At 35.3% G+C, this 19,358-nt stretch overlaps 1 protein-coding gene across 7 annotated transcripts in view; it reads right to left on the bottom strand.

The window, feature by feature from the left end:
• PDS5B (PDS5 cohesin associated factor B) overlaps positions 1 to 19,358 on the bottom strand; it is a 194,971-nt gene that overhangs the window by 37,476 nt on the left and 138,137 nt on the right. For all 7 annotated transcript variants that reach the window (XM_079902880.1, XM_079902882.1, XM_079902885.1 and 4 more), the window contains 3 exons: positions 14,235 to 14,358; positions 11,287 to 11,445; positions 329 to 397 (listed from right to left, as the gene is read on the bottom strand). In XM_079902880.1, the coding sequence (XP_079759006.1) occupies positions 329 to 397; positions 11,287 to 11,445; positions 14,235 to 14,358 (352 nt within the window). The remainder of the gene's footprint in view (positions 1 to 328; positions 398 to 11,286; positions 11,446 to 14,234; positions 14,359 to 19,358) is intronic.

Below are 19,358 nucleotides of genomic sequence, written 5' to 3'. Positions count from 1 at the left end.
ACGACCATCTTTGCTGAATAGGAGAATGTACCTAAGAAAACCAGCACTGCCTTTTCCCATTAAAAGGTGGATATCTAAGAAGCAGCAACATAGAGAAAGTTTTCAAACTTTGTTTTCCAAACTACATTATGTGCAGCTGCCCACAGGCCTCAAGTTTCTCATTATTGCCCTACACTCTCACAGCACAGAGGATAATGTCATACAATAAATATAAAAACCTGATTTTAATAGCTGTATCTTTATAACAGGAACAGACATTTTAACACCTATAATAATAATACAGTATATTAAATATATTAAAATCAACAGATCTATGCATATCACTCACTTTGACCATTGTCTCAGGTGAAACTTCTTCATCTGGAACCCAAAGCTTAGTTGTCTTTTTTCCTGGAAGCTAAACAAAAATTAAGGACTTTAAAACACAAATACACATTCTCATGTGTAATTAATATTTAGTGAATGAATGAAATTTTTATCTTCTGCAACAAGTCATTATACATGACTATGTTTTCTGTTACTTACTCAAAAAGGTTGAAAGGCCTGTCTTCACTAGCACCACAAATGAACCTTATACATCCATCACCAGCTGGTTCTTTGTAGGTGTGAGATAGGCCCAACTTTAACCACTTATATATATACTTCCTTACCCAATCCCCTTTAATCTACTGTTTCAATTATTTAAAGCAGTTGGCAAGGACTAAGATAAAAATCAATGGAGCCAAAAAGTGTACAGATGACCCTTGAACAAGACAAGTTTCAACTGCACAGGTCCACTTTATATGTAGATTTTTGAATGTACACCTGCTACAGTAATACACAATCCACAGCTGATTGAATCAGAAATGCCCCGTGGATAGGGAGGAACCACATACAGAGAGCTGACTACAGATTACATTAGGATTTTCCACGACACAAAGGGCTGGCACCTTTAACTTCCATGTTGCTCAAGGGTCAGCTATAGGTCATAAATGATGAAGGAAAAGGTATCTGCAAAACATCTTGAGCAAGGAACAATTATAAAGGTTTGCAGAAGTAACAGAAAACATACATTAGTGTCTTCCTATTTAAATCCCACCAAAATGGCAACACACACACACACGCACATGCACGTAAACACACACCAGTTAGCTGGGCCGAAAACAAAAGGGGCCCCCCAAAAAACCAAAGAAAAATTTCGAAAAGCAAAATATACAGTAAAAAAATATTAACAGAGCTAAGAGGGCTTACAACTCCAGAAAAGCACAGAAGGAAACACCCTCCAAAAAGCCTTTTTTTTTTTAGCACAATCATAGTATAACCCTGAGATGATAAGCTGAAGGTATTAAGAAATGTGAATTTAGAGTAGCAGCCAGGAAATTAAATAAGGTGACAAAAGAGCTGAACCCAATCTTGGAACACTGGAGGTCCCATTTTTACCTCGACCTGACATGAGTAATTTCCAGTTGGAAACAAATCAAAAAGCACCTCAGGTAACCCTTTGGCAACAGGATAGGTAGCTCAAACATCCAGAAGGCAAACTCCCCAAACAGAGCTATTTACAAACAGCTTAAGAATTAATTCTTCAGCTGAGAAATGCCTTCAAAGTGTGAAGTGAAAATAATGAAATAAGGATCTCATTAGAAACATACTGATGAAATTTCTGAACTAAGAATATCCAAAAAATCTCAAAGCTTGCATTGAGGAACCTACCAAAAAAGAAACAAGAACCATATCAACTTCAGATTTCTTTACACACCAAAAAACAACATTCTGAATTTTCTGTTAGCCAAGTGACTTGAAAAATAGAATTCTAATCTTCAAGAATGAGGAGGAAAATATTTTCAGAAATCAGAGAGAAAGCTTCCAAATTACAAGCCATTTTGAACAAATTATTCGAAGGTGCACTCCACTAAAATATTTAATTCACAAGAAAATTCAATCAGCATAAATTATTACAAATAGAAAACAAAAAAGTTATCATAAGTAAGACCAACAGACAGGTTCAAACAAAAAAGTTATCATAAGTAAGACCAATAGAGAGGTTCAAAAATAATAAATGAAACCACAACAGATGCAACACAACCAAAGACAGAAAAGAATCTAAAACTAATGGACAAATACACTAGTCAAGATCTAAAAGCATTTAAACAGGATATGGATTTATATGGGATACTAATATAAAAAGGATATTGATGTACTTCTCTTTAATCTTACATAAGATATAAAATTCATGAACATCTGTAAAACTAGCAGTTTAATATCAAAACAAAAATGATTTTTTAAAAAAAGAACGTCGAAAACTTCATCATCACAGCAGTAGACTTGAATATACCTCTTTCAAAAACTGACAGATGAAGCTGAGATGAAAAAAGGTAAGTACAGGAAATACATATAGAAATATAAGGAAATACACAGAGATAAAATATTTAAGGATTAAAAAAAATCAAAATTGGCCTTTCTCATAATTATGATGAAAACTAAAGAGAAAAGAGTTTAGCAAGACAAGATGATATGAGATTAAAAACTACAAAATAATTCCCCAAATCCACCACAAAACAAAATAATTTTAAAAACTGAAATACCTAACAAAGTTGTGTAAGAGGAATATTTAAATTTTCTTTACAGAGAAAATTATAAAACTTTAATGAAAGAAAATTGTAGATGAGCAAACAAAGCAATGGGAAAGAATAGAGGCCGTGTATGATATGAATGTTAGCACTGCAGATGACTGGAAGAAGGAGAGATCATTCCATAAATTCTGCTGGGAAAGTTGGTTACCCTAATGGAGAGTAGAAAGAAATGGAATCCTTAAGTCACAGCATACAAGAAAAAGCAAACAAATCAATTCCAGATGTATTAAAATTTTTATGTGTGAAAAGAAAACTTTAAAACTTTTAGAACATATGGGAGACTATTTTTATGACAATGGCATAGGAAATGATTTGTTAAACAAGATATAAAAGCATTAACTACAAAAGAATGATAAATGTAGTTAAATTAAAATTAATAATTTTTGTTCAAAGGACACAATGAAGGGAGTAAAAAGACACACCATAAATGAGATTTTATGCATTTTATGAACATACTTCAACATGTACCTGAAAAAATATTAGTGTGTGTAAAGATTACCTATGAGAAAAAGACAACCCAAGAAAAAAAAGCAAAAGACATGAAAAGGAATTTCAGAAAGGAGGCAACATGAATGATGACTAGACATATAAACTTTTTTAGTAACCAGGGAAATGCAAATTAAGACTATACTGAGACACTGTTTTATATCTAATTAAACGGGCAAAAATTAAGAAATCTGACAATAATGTGTGTTATACACTGCTGAGAGGAAAATAAGTTTTAACAACCATCTTCAAAAATATTTCAGCAATAAAGTGAAAAGTTAAATATGTGTACAAACTGATGTTCATCACTATATCACTCTTGTGAATGTAACCTGGAGAAATCTGTGCTCATATGCATCAGAAGGCCCCTATAAGAAATTCACAGGAGCACTGTTCAAAAGAGGAAAGAAATGGAAATACTCCAAATGTCCATTAGGAGAATAAGAGACATTTCACACAGTGATATAATACAGAGTAATGAATGAATGAACTACAGCTAGATTTGACAACAAGGGTTATTCTAAGAAACATATCCATAATGATAATATCAAGTCACCCAAGAATATATACGGTATAAAATAACTCTTATAAACTTCAAGAACAAGCAAAATTAAACAAGTACATGTTTAGAGATGAATATATGGTAAAATGGTGTTTTGTTTTAGTTAGGGAATAATAAACCAAAATTCAACAAAGTGGTTACCTGGGGCAGGAAAGAAACAGGAAGAAAAGTTTGGAGAATAATAAAACCAGGTGCTAAGAATTCATGGGTGTTCAATCTTTGCAGGCAAAGTTTCAAAAGAGGAGAATAATCAAGAGATTTGAGTCTGGCACTAAAACTGCTTTTCTTATATATATGATGCCTGATTTTGAAAGTGAAAAAGGTTAAAAGGTTGAGCAATGTTTTCATCACTGTCACAGAGGTAGAAGGAAAAAAAAGTGGAATTCTGAGTTCAATAAAGAGTAGAGTCCTTGTTAAACACCCTAGACTTGTGGGGGGATCCCAAATAAAAACATCCTAGACATAAAAGTGACCAGAAAAAGAATGAGCCTGTCAAAAACTGAAGGCTAGCTTCCAATCACTGCAGTCTTGACTGAATGAATGTGATCTGACAGTAGCTCAACTGCCTGTCAGAAGCAAAAATAAATCCTGTTTGGAAGAATTATAAAATCATCCAGAGCCTCAAATTATCTCTACAATTTTTTGTTCACAAAGTCTACAGCTCAATCAAAAATAACACGTGCAAGATAAGACTTGACCAAAAATCAAGCGAAAAACAGACAAGAGAAAAAGAGCCCCTGGAGATCCAGATATTGAGGCTAACACACATAAACTTTAACATAATTAAAGATGTTCAAGGATTAAATGATAAGAAAAAGAATTTCGTCAGGGAACTAAAAACTATATTTAAAAACTAAAGGAAATTACAGAATAAAAATATATTAAAACTGCAATTAAGAATTCATATTTATAGGTTTAACATAAGATTAGACAAATCTGGAGAGAATGAGTAAATTCAAAGATGGGTCAGAAGAAAAAAAAACTGAAGCATGAGCAGGCTGAAACAGGTATACCTCTGAGATACCGCAGGTATGGTTCCAAACAACCACAAGAAAGCAAATATTGCAATGAAATAAGTTACACAATTTTTTTGGTTTACCAATGCATAGAAAAGTTATGTTTACACTATAACATGGTCTATCAAATGTGCAAATAGCATCATGTCTAAAAAAACAATGAACATACCTTACAAAATACAAAACAATACAAAAATATAAAAAGAAAAAGCTATTACAATAGCAACTATTAATAGTAATGACTATTTGGGTCTTTTGCCCATTTAAAAAAATTGGGTTGTCTTTTTGTTGAGTTGTAATCGTTCTTTTATAGAGTCTAGATGAAAGTCTCTTATCAGATATATGATTTGCAAATATTTTCTCCCATTCTGTACGTTCATTTTTCACTTTTTTTTTCAAATTGATAATTCTTTTTTTAAAAAAGGAGACATAGGGCTTCCCTGGTGGCACAGTAGTTGAGAGCCCGCCTGCCAATGCAGGGGACACGGGTTCGTGCCCCGGTCTGGGAAGATCCCACATGCCGCGGAGCGGCTGGGCCCGTGAGCCATGGCCGCTGAGCCTGCGCATCCGGAGCCTGTGCTCCGCAACAGGAGAGGCCGCAACAGTGAGAGGCCCGCATACACCCCCCCCCAAAAAAAAGGAGACATAATTGGCATATAACATATTAGTTCCAGATGTACAATGATTCAATATTTCCATACACTATGAAATGATCACCATAATAAGTCTAGTTTTCACCCATCACCACACAGTTACGATTTCTTTTTCCTGTGATGAGAACTTTTCAAATACACTCTCTCAGCAGAAACTTTCAAATATACCATACAGTATTAATAACTATAGTCACCATGCTGTACATCACATTCCTTGACTTATTTATTTTCTAACTGTACCTTTAGAAGACTCCCTTTACCCATTTTGCACATCAGCCATCCCCTGCCCCTGACAACTACCAATCTGTTCTGTGTATCTATGAGTTTGGAGGGTTTTGTTATTGTTGTTGTTATTCAGTGTTTTTTAGATTTGATTCCGTGTGTAAGAAAGATCACACAGTATTTATGTTTCTCTATTTCACTTAGCATAATGCCCTCAAGGTCCATCAGTGTTGTCACAAATGGCAAGATTTTTTCTTCTTTTTTATGGCTGAATAATATTACATTGTATATATACACCACTTTTTCTTTATCCATTCACCCAACAGATGGACATTTAGGTTGCTTCTATGTCTTGGTTATTGTACATAATGATACAATGAACATGGGGGTGCAGGTATCTTTTTGAGTTAGTATTCACATTTCCTTCAGATAAATACTCAGAAGTGAAATTACTGGATCACATGGTACTTCTATTTATAACTTTTTTTTCCTATTTTTAATTTTTGGAAGATTCTCCATACTGTTTTTCATGGTGGCTACATCAATTTACATTCCCACCACCAACAATTTATATTCCCACATCCTCACCAACACTTGTTATTTGTCTTTTTTATATTAGCCAATCTAACAGGAGTGAGGTCCTATCTTATTGTGGTTTTGATTTGCATTTCCCTGATGATTACTGATGTTGCGCACCTTTTATATAATTGTTGATGATTTGTTTATCTTCTTCTTCTTGTTTATCTTCTTTGGAAAAATGTCTCTGCCTATTTTTTTTGTTTTTGTTTTTGTTTTTTTTTTGTGGTACGCGGGCCTCTCACTGCCGTGGCCTCTCCCACTGTGGAGCACAGGCTCCGGACGCGCAGGCCCAGCGGCCACGGCCCACGGGCCCAGCCGCTCCGTGGCACGTGGGATCTTCCCGGACTGGGGCACAAACCCGCGTCCCCTGCATCAGCAGGCGGACTCCCAACCACTGCGCCACCAGGGAAGCCCTCTCTGCCTATTTTTTAATCAAATTGTTTTTTTGCTATTGAGTTATATGTGTCATTTATATAATACGGATATTAACCCCTTATCAGATACATGATTTGCAAATATTTTCTCTCAGTAGGTTTCCTCTTCATTTTGTTGATGGTTTCACTTTCTTGATAATGCCCTTTGATGCACAAGAGTTTTACATTTTGATGAAGTGCAATTTATCTGTTTTTGGTTTTTATTTTTTTAGTGTTTGTGCTTTTGATTTCTCATGTAGGGATACACTGCCAAATCCAATATTAGGAAATTCTCCAGGATGTTACTGTTACTTTTGTTCTAAATCATATGTATATAATCGATTATGTTTCATACTTTCTTAATTATTATAACAAGGTGTGATATCTAGTAGCTTAAGTCCTCCAAATGTCTTTAATGATGACTTCTGCTGCTGCTGTTCCTCCTCCTACTACGACTACTTCATCATCATCATCTTCTTCCTCTTCTTCAAGATGATTTTGGCTATGCCTTTTGCATTTCTATTGAAATCTTACAATCAGCTTGTCGCTTCTCCCTATACCACTCTATGCCAACATATACACACATCTGGCTAGAATTCTGATATATATTGTATTGAACTGTAAATCTGCAGATAATTGTCATCATTATAGTATCACCATCCCATTCCGTGGTATTATAATACTGACCTTTTCATTTCATGAAGACAGTATATACCTTAGGTGGCCTTTAACTTCACTGAGGAATGTTTCTTAAACATCTGTGTAGAGGTATTGCTTACCTTTCTTAAGTATATTCCTAGGCATTTAACGGTTTTTGATGTTACCGTAAATGTAATTTTTAATATTTATTTTCTAACTGTTTATTATTGGCATAGAAATATAAAGTTACTTCTTTTTTATACTGACTTTGAATCCAGGGACCTTGTTAAAGACAATTTTTAATTCTATTAACTTTTGCATTCTTTTAGGTTTTCTCCGTTCATAGTAATAACAGCTTTTTTTTTTTTCCCTCATTCTTAATGGATTTTATTTCTCTTTCTTCCTCCTAGAATGGCCAGAACCTTCAAAACAACACAAGTGGTGATAGTGGATATTTTTATCCCATTCCCAATCTCAGGGGGAAAAGACAGAGTAACAGTAACTAATAGAAGACTTGAAGACTTCTAAATGTCATATATAGAACTGTACACAACCCAGTTCTGACAAACTTTCTGTCAACTTTGTATTTAATTAGCATATTCTGCTTACATGTTATGTAAATAGTGATTAGGATTAATTGCCACCTGAGGAACTTCCCTGGTGATCCAGTGGTTAAGAATACACCTGCCAATGCAGGGGACACGGGTTCAAGCCCTGGTCCAGGATGATCCCACATGCCGCAGAGCAACTAAGCCCATGTGCCACAACTACTAAGCCTGTGCTCTAGAGCCCGCAAGCCACAACTACTGAGTCCACGTGCCGGAACTACGGAAGCCCGCATGCCTAGAGCCTGTGCTCCGCAACAAGAGAAGCCACCACAATGAGAAGCCCGCGCACCGCAATGAAGAGTGCCCCTGCTCGCCACAACTAGAGAAAGCCCGCACACAGCAACAGACCCAAGGCAGCCAAAAATAAATAAATAATTTTTTTAAAAACTGGCCAAAAAATAAAATAAAATAAAAATTTGCCACCTGATGCTTTTTCAGTTTGTTCTATCAGTTCTGTGTTCATTTTCATCTTCTTCTTGCCTTATTTTTGGTAAAATATTTTTATTCCATTCTCCTCTTTACTGGCTTATTCGTTTTATATTTTCCTATTCTTTTAGTAGTTGTCCTAGAGAGTAGTGGCCTTAACTTATTGAAGGCCAATTTCAATAATTCTGTCTTAAACTTTCAGAACAGTAGTAGGTTCAGTATTCTAAGAAAACTTAAAATACATCAACTCCCTTTATACTCTGATGCTTACTGTGCTCTTGTTCACACAGGACCATTACTGTTCTAATTTTATGCAGTTAATATTTATTTAGACTTACCAACATATTTTCCTCTTTCTCTTGTTTTTCACTCTGTTTTGCCTCTGTGATAATTTGCTTTCTACCCAAAGAATTAAAGTAGAAATTCTTTTAGCTGGGATAACTGCTAATGAACTCTTCCAGTTTTTGTTTGTCTGAAAATGTCTTTATTTTGCCTTCCCTTTTTTTTTTTTTTTTTTTTTGCGGTACGCGGGCCTCTCACTGTTGTGGCCTCTCCTGTTGCGGGGCACAGGCTCTGGACGCGCAGGCTCAGTGGCCATGGCTCACAGGCCCAGCCGCTCTGCAGCATGTGGGATCCTCCCCGATCAGGGCACGAACCCGTGTCCCCTGCATCAGCAGGCGGACTCTCAACCACTGCACCACCAGGGAAGCCCTTGCCTTCCCTTTTTAAAGGATATTTTCTCCAGGTTTAGAATTCTAGATTAATACATTTCTTCCACTCGATAATTTCAAGATATTATTCCATTATCTTCCATTTTCTTATCTTTTCTTTTGAAGTCAAGTGACAGTCTTATCCCTTTGAAGGTTTTCTGTCTTTTTGCTGTAAATGCTTTTAATCTTTTCTATTTTGATTGGTTCCAGTTTTACTATGATGTATCTGGGTGTGCTTTGTGTTATATTTATCCTATTTGGGGCTTCTACCTGGTCTTGAATGTACAGCTTTGACGTCTTTCATAAATTTTGAAAAATTTTCTGGCATTATCACTTCAAATACTATTTCTGTTTCATATTCTCTTTCCTCTCTTGCTGTAGTTCTAATTACACTCTAAATATACAGTATTTTTTTTTTACTGTGACCCAGCTGTCTGACATACTTTTTGTATACAGACAAAAATTGTTTCATTATGCTTCACAGATACTGCATTTTTTACAAATTGAAGGTTTGTGTCAAGCAAGTCCATCAGTGCTATTTTTCCAACAGCATTTGCTCACTTCATGTCTCTGTGCCACATTTTCATAATTCTTGAAATATTCCAAATGATTTCATTATTATTACATTTGTTATGGTGATAAGTGATCAGCGATCTTTTTTTTTTTTTTGCGGTACGCGGGCCTCTCACTGTTGTGGCCTCTCCCGTTGCGGAGCACAGGCTCCGGACGCGCAGGCTCAGCGGCCATGGCTCACGGGCCCAGCCGCTCCGCTGCATGTGGGATCCTCCCGGACCGGGGCACGAACCCGTGTCCCCTGCATCGGCAGGCGGACTCTCAACCAATGTGCCACCAGGGAAGCCCGATCAGCGATCTTTAATGATACTATTTTAACTGTTCTGAGGTGCCATGAACCACTCCCACATATCATAGTGAACTTAATTAGTAAATGTGTGTGTTCTGACTGCTCTACAGACTGGCCATTCCCCCATCTCCCTCCCTCTCCCTCAGGCCGCCCTATTCCCTGAGACACAACAATGCTGAAATTAGGCCAATTAATAACCCTACAATGGCCTCTATAAAGTGTTCAAGTGAAAGAAAGCATTGCACATCTCTCACTTTAAATCAAAAGCTAGAAATGATCAAGCTTAGTGCCGAAGGCATGTCAAAAGCTGCAATCAGCTGAAAGTTACACCACTTGTGCCAGGTAGCCAAGTTGTGAATGCAAAGGGAAAGTTCCTGAAGGAAATTAAAAGTGCTACTCCAGTGAACACGTAATGATAAGAAAGCAAAACACCCTTATTGCTGATATGGAGAAAGTTTTAGTGGACTGGAGAGGAAATCAAACCAGCCCAACATTCCCTTAAGGCAAAGCCTAATCCAGAGCAAGGCCCTAACTCTCTTCAATTCTGTGAAGACCTGGCGAGGTGAGGAGGCTGCAGAGGAAAAATCTGAGGCTAGCAGAGGTTGGTTCGTAATATTTAAGGAAAGAAGCCATCTCTATGACATAGAAGTACAAGGTGAAGCAGCAAGTACTGATGCAGAAGCTGCAGCAAGTTATCCAGAACATCTAGCTAAGATCATTAACTAAGGTAGCTATGCTAAACAACAGATTTTCAACGCAGAAAACAATCTTCTATTGGAAGAAGATGCCGTCTAGAGCTTTCATAGCCAGAGAGAAGTGAATGCTTGGCTTCAAAGCTTCAAAAGGACAGGCCTACTCTCTTGTTAGGGGGCTAATGCAGCTGGTGACTTCAAACTGAAGCCAATGCTCATTTACCATTCTGAAAATCCTAGTTTTAAGGTTTTCTTTTCACACATATGTGTATATATCTAAAAACACAAAGACGTGCATAAAACTCCACGTAACTGTAAGGGGTCAATTCTCTAAGACCCAACATGTCATGCCCTACCCCAAATACTCACATACTGGAGACAGAGAAAATCACTATTTCTTTCCCAATGTTTTCTCCCAAGGCTCTTTTAATTCTCTCTTGTATGCATGAAATGCAACAACTACTATCATAACAACCATATTATAAACTAACCTGTCAGTCTTCACATTTTTTAAAAAAGATGTCATTATAAAAATTAAACCCCTATAAAGTTAAAATAGACAGAATCAGGTAATGTTTTGTATTTATGAAGGAAAGTATTCCAGGTCATAGTCCTATGCTCAACTAAAGAGATGTTTCAATGTTGTTTCACTTACAATGGAGATACAGCATGTTAAAAAGATAGGAAAACCTAAAATAAGTCAGCCAAATTGAAGTGTTATTTACATCATTTCACTTCTCTCTTTGATGCATAAAATTTTAGAAGATAGCATTATGAAGAACACACCACTAAAAAATAAAAATTACCCGATCATTCATGAGAAGATCTTTCACAATGAAAGTAGCTACCAAAGACTTCAAAGGAGCAGCAAACTGATCCGGTGCAAGGAGAGCAATATGACCAATAGTAACCAGCGGTGTTATGAGATGTTCCAGGTTGCTTGGATCCAGGCTCTTATGCAGAGGCTGAAAATGAGGAAAGGAAAATGATCAACTCCATAAACATGCAAATAAGCTGTTCACATATTTCACCTTCAAATATTAAAAACTACAAAAGTTCCAATACATGGTTTAAGTAGTAGCTCAAGCTTACATTTAAACTTTTATAGGTTATTTATGTAGAAGGCATCATATTTAAATATTTTCAGTTTTGCCCAAGTTATATTTTAGAGGTTACGTAAAGAACATTTCAGCATGAAGAATCATATTATGTATCATATATTTTATGACCACATATATAAGTATGTTAGAGACTGCTAAGGCTCACCAATATCCACTTCCATTCAAGGACGCCTATATGTGCAGTTAGGTGAGGATGTGAATAAGTTCTGGTTACCAGAATGGGAATGAAAGTGAGGTATGCCATGCCTGTACTGAGGCAGATATGAGCAATGTTTCTTCTCCACATTCTCTCTCTTTACTCACTGGCTGTCTTAATACCAAGGATCCAGTGGGACTCAAAGAGAAGCCACTAGTCAAAAAGGGTCTGTGTGCCTAAGCCACTGATTAGAATACAATCAAAGCACCCAATTAGACTTTTTTCAGGACCAAGAAATAAGTTTTATTATGTACAGTCACATGGATTTTTGTGGATTTTTATAGCATCAAATATTAAGTACCATAACTAATAAAATTATCTTTATTATTCTAATAGGAAACCCAGCCATTAATATTCATTTTGCCATGACAAAAGAATGAGGCTCCTTATATACTCACATAAATTGATACCTAAAATATATTGTTAAATTTTTTAAATAGGAAAATCAGAAGAGTGACTACAGTATACTATCATTGGCATAAGGAGAGGGGGAAGGGACAAAATATGTGTGTATTTTGTGTATTTACATTACTTGCATATGAATAAAATCTCTCCAGAAAAGTACATTAGAAACTGGTAACATTGGCTGCCTCTAAGAAACTGGGTGGCTGGAGATATGGGGGAGAAGCAAAAGAGAAAACTCTTTACTCTTTAGTATTTATTACTGGATATTTGTTTTGTATCTCTTGATTTTGAAGCAAGTGAATATATTATCTATTAAAAATTTTAATGACACATTTTAATTAAGAATTGATGCTCTATCCTCCTACACTGAACACCAAGAATTCTAGGCTTGAAAAACAACACAAAACTGTTCTTCCCAACACAATGGGGCAATATGAGAGGCTTAGTTTAGTCAAAAGTATACTTAAATGAGTTTACTTCTTGCTATTCTTGATGACCTCCCTCAGTACCTCCACTGCACATCTAAGTGATAACTTGTTGTTTACATTATAAACAAATACCTGATAGTGTACTTTTTTCAATTCATTTATTATAATGTGTGACAATTTTCCACAGTAAGATAATAAAATCATTTCTGAAAAAGCAAAATAAATGGCCAGTCCCTCGATTAACAGTAACCTCATAAAGGCCATATGTCTCTATGAGACCTTTTCTCAGAAAGCCAGCCAATCCTGTATGTCATAGTAGAAGGATGACCAGTTAGGTTCTCATAAAGATAAGTAAAAGATATCAAAAATGAAAATAAAAGTACCCTAAAAATTCAAGTTATTATCAGCATTATCCTCCTCCTCATCATCATTGGAAGGAACAAAAAGGAGATTATTCAAGAAAAACAAAAGCTTTCTAGAAATCAACATGAGTTCATTGAAGTCATCCTCTTATTTAAAAAAAAGACTATAGAAAGTATTTCCACCCCCAAATTTAAAATATATTACTATTTGCTATCTATAGCAAAGATGCTGTTTAATAAAGAAAACTTTTTTTCCTCCTTTAGGTCTTTAACATAATATATGAAAATATGACAAAATTAGCATAAATATTTCTAAAACAGAGATAACAAGTCTAAGTATTTATGGTGGGTTAGTTTCAGCATAATTTCCAAATTGTTTTGACTTCATTCAAAGCTCCTAAACTAAAATTATAAGTTAGGATTTTATAGATTTTCTGCTTAGCTTCTATTTGCAGGAAGAATGCTAAAGACAGCCTCTGATTATAATAGCTTGTAATGAAATTGCAATGCTTAGAAAGGGTAATAGTAATTCCAAGTACAGAAAAAATAATATAAAATACATATTGAAAAGATGGTCAGTAGACATTTGGTCCTATCCAATACATCCATAAGACACTTGGTCTACACACAAAGGTCCTCGATATTTGTTCATATCTGGTCCTGTCCAAAACCATTTGGCATGGACCAAATACGCCCACAGACATTCTGGAGAGCACCAAAATATCAAGAACCTTTTGGTGTGGACCAAATGCTCTGCAAGGGAAAAGGCACATTTTAATCTGACATAAAATTATGTCAGTCACTGAAGTACAAACTTATACTTATTTACCTTACATTACAAATTAGTATGGATTTATAGAACCCCACATTTCAGTAGTATCTCATATATAGAAATCTAACTTTCAAATCCGTAAACTGATAATCATCTACTACCTACTATCAGTAAGTAGGATTTTATATGTAATTACTTACTAATGAAAAACAGTTTCCTAATACTAAATGTATAAAGTAATGTCAAAAAAATATTATACAACTGTTTGATTTCTGAATCTGAGTTAGCATTAAACATCTGAATAATCAGATATTTTCTGATTTTAATCGCCCATCAATATTGATTATACTAATTCAAATTCTGAAAATAAACTATAAAATGATACATCTCCAAATGTGAACATCCTATAAAATCATTCATATTTGTTTTTTAACTATAACATGAAACAAACAAAAAACTTTTCTCTTTACCTCAAATATCTGTGCAAACTGTGTCTCTTTACTAGAAAATATTGCATGGATACAATGAATAGCATATTTGGCTTGACGGGGGGGTCCTTTCTTAGATTTGTGATGTAAAACAGGAAGCAAAGCTCTAAAAAAAACAAAAAAAATTAAAGAAAAACAATTAACCAGAAAAAACAACATGACTTCCACTAGATAGCTTGTATTTTTTAAGTAATGTTTTGTAAGAACAAAAAAAGTCATAACATCTACTCAGACATTTTCAATCTATAATTTCGCTTTATAAATATCTATATTAAAAATATAATCCAAATAAAGTATTTTTTCCTTTTTACTTGATAATTATAAAAACAAACAAGGATGGTGACCCATTTCTTCTTTTTAATGTCATTCCTTTAGCCTTTTCTATTTCATTCTCACTGGTACCACTTCAGCTAAGCTTCTGCCACCTTACACCTTCTTTCTCCAGGCTCTTCCTCTTCCAATTCACTTTTTACTTTGTGCCAAAACAACCTACATGAACAGAAATTTGATCATTTAACCAATACAAATTGAGCACTTACTATAGTGCCAGGCACTATTAAAAGTCCCAAATCCTTGCCTTCATGCTACCAGCATATTAGGGATAAGACACATGATTATACATAAAGTAGCAAAACATATGTTATGTCAAATTGTGGTAACTCCTGTAAAGGGAAAATAAGAAGCAGAAGAAGAAAAAGAAGACAGGAATAGGGAATGGGGCTAAGTGTGTGACAGTGTTACAATTTTAAATAGGGTGCTTATAGATGTGCTTATAAAGTAACATTGGAGCAGAGTTCTGAAAGAGGTAGGGAATGGGTCATATAGCTACCTGGAAGAACATTTATGTATCATATCATTCCACTATATAAAAACTTAAAATCCTGAATAAAGCAGAATCTCTTAGCTCAACTATTATGAATACATCTCACAGTGAAAGCAACTTCTGAATCCTCCCCCTTCCCCAATAACAACCCAGTGCTCCAGTAGAAAAAAAAAATTAGAGATAAAATAATTCATTATAATAATATCAGAGTCTCAGAAAAGATACCAACAGCAAAATATAATAAAAATAAATAAATGACAAACTGAAGGGAAACTTTGCATTTCATGTTACAGAGAAAGGGTTAATATCCCTAAAATGTAAACACCTACAAATAGAGAATGAAAAGACCAACAATATCACAGAAAAATGGGTTGGATTTAACAGAGTAGAAAGCTCTTCAAAAGAAGATAAACAAATTACCCAGTTATGTGTGAACAGATGTTTACCTTCACTCCTTTAAAAACATATATAAATACAAATTAAAACTATACTCAGAGGACTTCTGCTTCAGATTAGGACAGTGTATCTGAGACTGGGTTTACTCTTTTACCTTAAACAAGTAGAAAACAAGATAATATGTTAATGGTTTCAGACACTGGACAATAGGAAGCGCAGTGCGAAAATCCGTAAAAGATGGGAAACAAACTAGAAGAGCCCTACATCTGCCCCCAATTACTGCAAGGAGGTAGTTTCCAGACTGCAGTACAAGGAGAAGTAGAGACCCAAATAGAGCCTGGTGGTTGCATGCAGTTGAGGGAGACAGGAATGAGAATTCAGGGAGGCCAAGGGAGCTATACTTTCTACAGCAAAGCACCACAGAGGAGGGAGCTACAAAGAGAGAAAGAGAGCTTGAGTTCTGTAGACCTGAAGAGGGGTATCCCTGAGTCTTTGGCTGAATAATGATCAGCGTCACGCAAGAGCAAAAACTACCTAAGACCAGGAAAAGAATGTTAGAAAGAAGTAGGCCAAAAAACTCCCTACCACACACAGGGCTGGTAGCAATTCATGTTTCCACCAGCCACAGCAGAAAGACCTTCAAATATATAATCAGGACAAAATTAATCAATAGACGCAGTCCCCGAAATGGCACAGGTGACAGAATTAGCAAAGACATAAAAACAGTTGTTATAAATATGCTCCATATGCTCATGAAGGTAAGAAGAAAACATGAACGTGATGAGGACAGAAGTGAAATATATATATATTAAAAAGACCCAAATGGAACTACTAATTCTGAAAAATATAATACCTCAAATTAAAAATATATACATAGAATAAAAGCAGATTATATATATTATAGAAGAAATGATCAGTGAACTTGAAGAAATAGCAATAGAAACTATGCAAAATAAAACAAAGGGGGGGGGACAGGAAAAAAAATAAGAATGGCACATCAGTGACCTCTAAGACAATATTAAGTAGTCAAAAATACATGCAATTGGAGTCCCAGAAACCAAGGGGGTGAGAAGGGGAGAACATTGGGGAAAAAAAAAAAAAAAGAGAAAGAATTACCAAAACAACTCCAAATATGATGAAAATAAACCCACAGTCCCAAGAATCTCAATAAACCTCAAGCAGAAGAAACATTAAGTACACCATTCCAAGGCACATCAGTATCAATTTGGTGAAAACAGCGATAAAAAAAAAAAAAATCTCAAAACCAGTCAGAGAAGACATATTATGTACAGAGGAACAAAGAATGAAAGATCACTTTTCATCAGAAACTATGCAGTCCAGAAAATAAGAGAGTGACATCTTTCAGGTACTGAAAACCAAAAGAACTCTCAACCTAGAATTCTTATTCCAAGCAAAAATACTTTAAGAATGAAGATAAAATAAAGACTTTTTCAGACAAAGAAAAGCTAAGATAATTAATTATAAGCAGAATTATACTCTAAGAAACATTAAAGTTATTCAGGAACAAAAATGATACCAGCTGAAACTATGGATAGATATCCAAAACATGAAGAATGGTAAAAAAGGTAAATATATGTGTACAAATCAAAGAAATATGCTATTGTTAATCTGAGATATATCAAAGTGTTTAGGGCAAAAATATCAGTAACATATTGTAGCATTTATAACATACATAGAAACAAAATGTATGACAACAAAAGCACAAAAGCCTGGAGGGGGAAGGCATGGAAGTATACTGCTGCAAGATTTTTACAATATACATTAAGGGGTATAATTTTATTTGAACACAGATAAGCCAATAAAATAAAATCATTAAAAATAGTCAACCTCAAAGAGGGCAGAAATAGAAAGAAATGGGAACATATATTAAGATGGCAGCTTTAAACCCAACTGTATCAACAGTTACATTAAATGGTAAATGGTATAAACATTCCAATTGAAAGAGTGTGTCAAATTGGATTAAAACAACCAAAATCAAAACAAACCAACAAAAACAAAACAAAGACCCAACTCAAACTATAGGATATTTACAAGGTATTTATTTTAAATATTAAGCCCCAGGAACATTTACAGGGAAGGAAGGAAGGGGGGGAGGGAACGAGGGAGGAACGGAAGAATGAAAGAATGAGAGAACTGGGACTTCCCTGGTGCCACAGTGGTTAAGAATCCGCCTGCCAATGCAGGGGACACGGGTTCAAGCCCTGGTCCAGGAAGATCCCACGTGCTGCAGAGCAACTAAGCCCGTGTGTCACAAATACTGAGCCTGCGCTCCAGAGCCCGCAAGCCACAACTACTGAGCCCGCACGCCACAACTACTGAAGCCTGCGTGCCTAGAGCCCGTGCTCCACAACAAGAGAAGCCACCGCAGTGAGAAGCCCACGCACTGCAACAGAGTAGCCCCCGCTCGCCACAACTAGAGAAAGCCTGCGCGCAGCAACGAAGACCCAACACAGCCAAAAATAAATAAATAAATAAAATTTTAATGTTAATAAAAAAAAAAAAGAATGACAGAATAAAAGACTGAAAGAAAGAGATATGCCTTGCAAACACGAATACAAATGAAAGTAGATGCTGCTCTCAAAGACTGCAGAACAAGGAAGCTAACCAGGGACAAGGAGAAACATTTCATTAACAACATAGTCTGTAGACAAGGCTATGGGGAACCAAGTACATTCATACACTGCTGGAGAGAATGCGAAATGGTATAACTACTACAGAGGGAACTGTAACAATATCTAGTAAAATTATGTATGCATTTATTCTATGATATATCCACAAAATAAATATTTCAATGTGGAATAACTGCTAGTATATGTAAAGAGAAAAAAAGCAAGGTGGAGAAAGGCATGTATAGTGTACTTTTTATCATTCTTCTATCAAAGAGGTCATGTGAACACACATACATATACACATACGCACTGAAACATATCTAGACCGACATGCATGAAAAGACTTCTTTTAAGTTTATCTATAGGTAAGAAGGAATAGAGTAGAGTGTTGACGAGTACAAGCTAGACTTCTTAGACTATATCTTGCTTTTTCAGCTTGTCTTTAAAACCTGTGAATATTTCATATAATTAAGAAATAAAAATTTTTTAAAGTAACCTCAAAAAATAAAAAGAAACAAATGAACGAAAGTGTGCATCCATTTGGTGGCATAACCACACAAAGAATCATTCCAAGTAACTTTAAAACACAAGAATTTGACTGTAAATCCCTAGTGTGATGCACCCTAAATACATAAGAGAACTACATAAGGCAAACAAACAGCTGTTTTTAGGAATCACACTGGTGGTGCTACTACTATTCTGAGACTGTTCTGTATTTATTATGGGATAATTCAAATGAGTTATTATGTAATATCATAGTTTTATCATCCTGTATTAGCTCGGCATAGGGGAAAAGATAAAAATGTAAAATTGAAGAGGCTCAATAAAAACGCAATTTGAACTGGAATAATCAATGTAAACATACAATGCATTTTATCTTCCAAAAAACCTTTTTTTTTTTTTTTAAGCTGTATGCACAGAATTGTCCTAGAAAAGTGACCCACACATTAGCAATTAGTACACACAAGACTGACATTCTGATTTCTTAATACTATTCCCATTAAAAGGAACCAGGGCTCCTCAGAGAAATGGCTGAATCCAGGTCTGGGGCAGGACATGTACAAGATGGGTCTGGAACATTTTGTCATACCAGGTTGCAAAGACTGCAAAGATTAGTGGAGTTATTCAAAAGGATTCAGAAGTCAATCTGAATAGCCTATAGATGGGACAATGTGAGCATCGAGTGATCACTGTAATTGACTGAAACACAAATATGAGTAAATCCATCAGTTTATAATGATATTTTTAAAAGACGAC

Source organism: Stenella coeruleoalba, assembly GCF_951394435.1.
Source record: "Stenella coeruleoalba genome assembly, chromosome: 18".
Taxonomy (NCBI): Eukaryota; Metazoa; Chordata; class Mammalia; order Artiodactyla; family Delphinidae; genus Stenella; species Stenella coeruleoalba.
The sequence above is the reverse complement of the archived record's forward strand: the minus strand, read 5'-3'. Positions and strand labels throughout refer to the sequence as shown.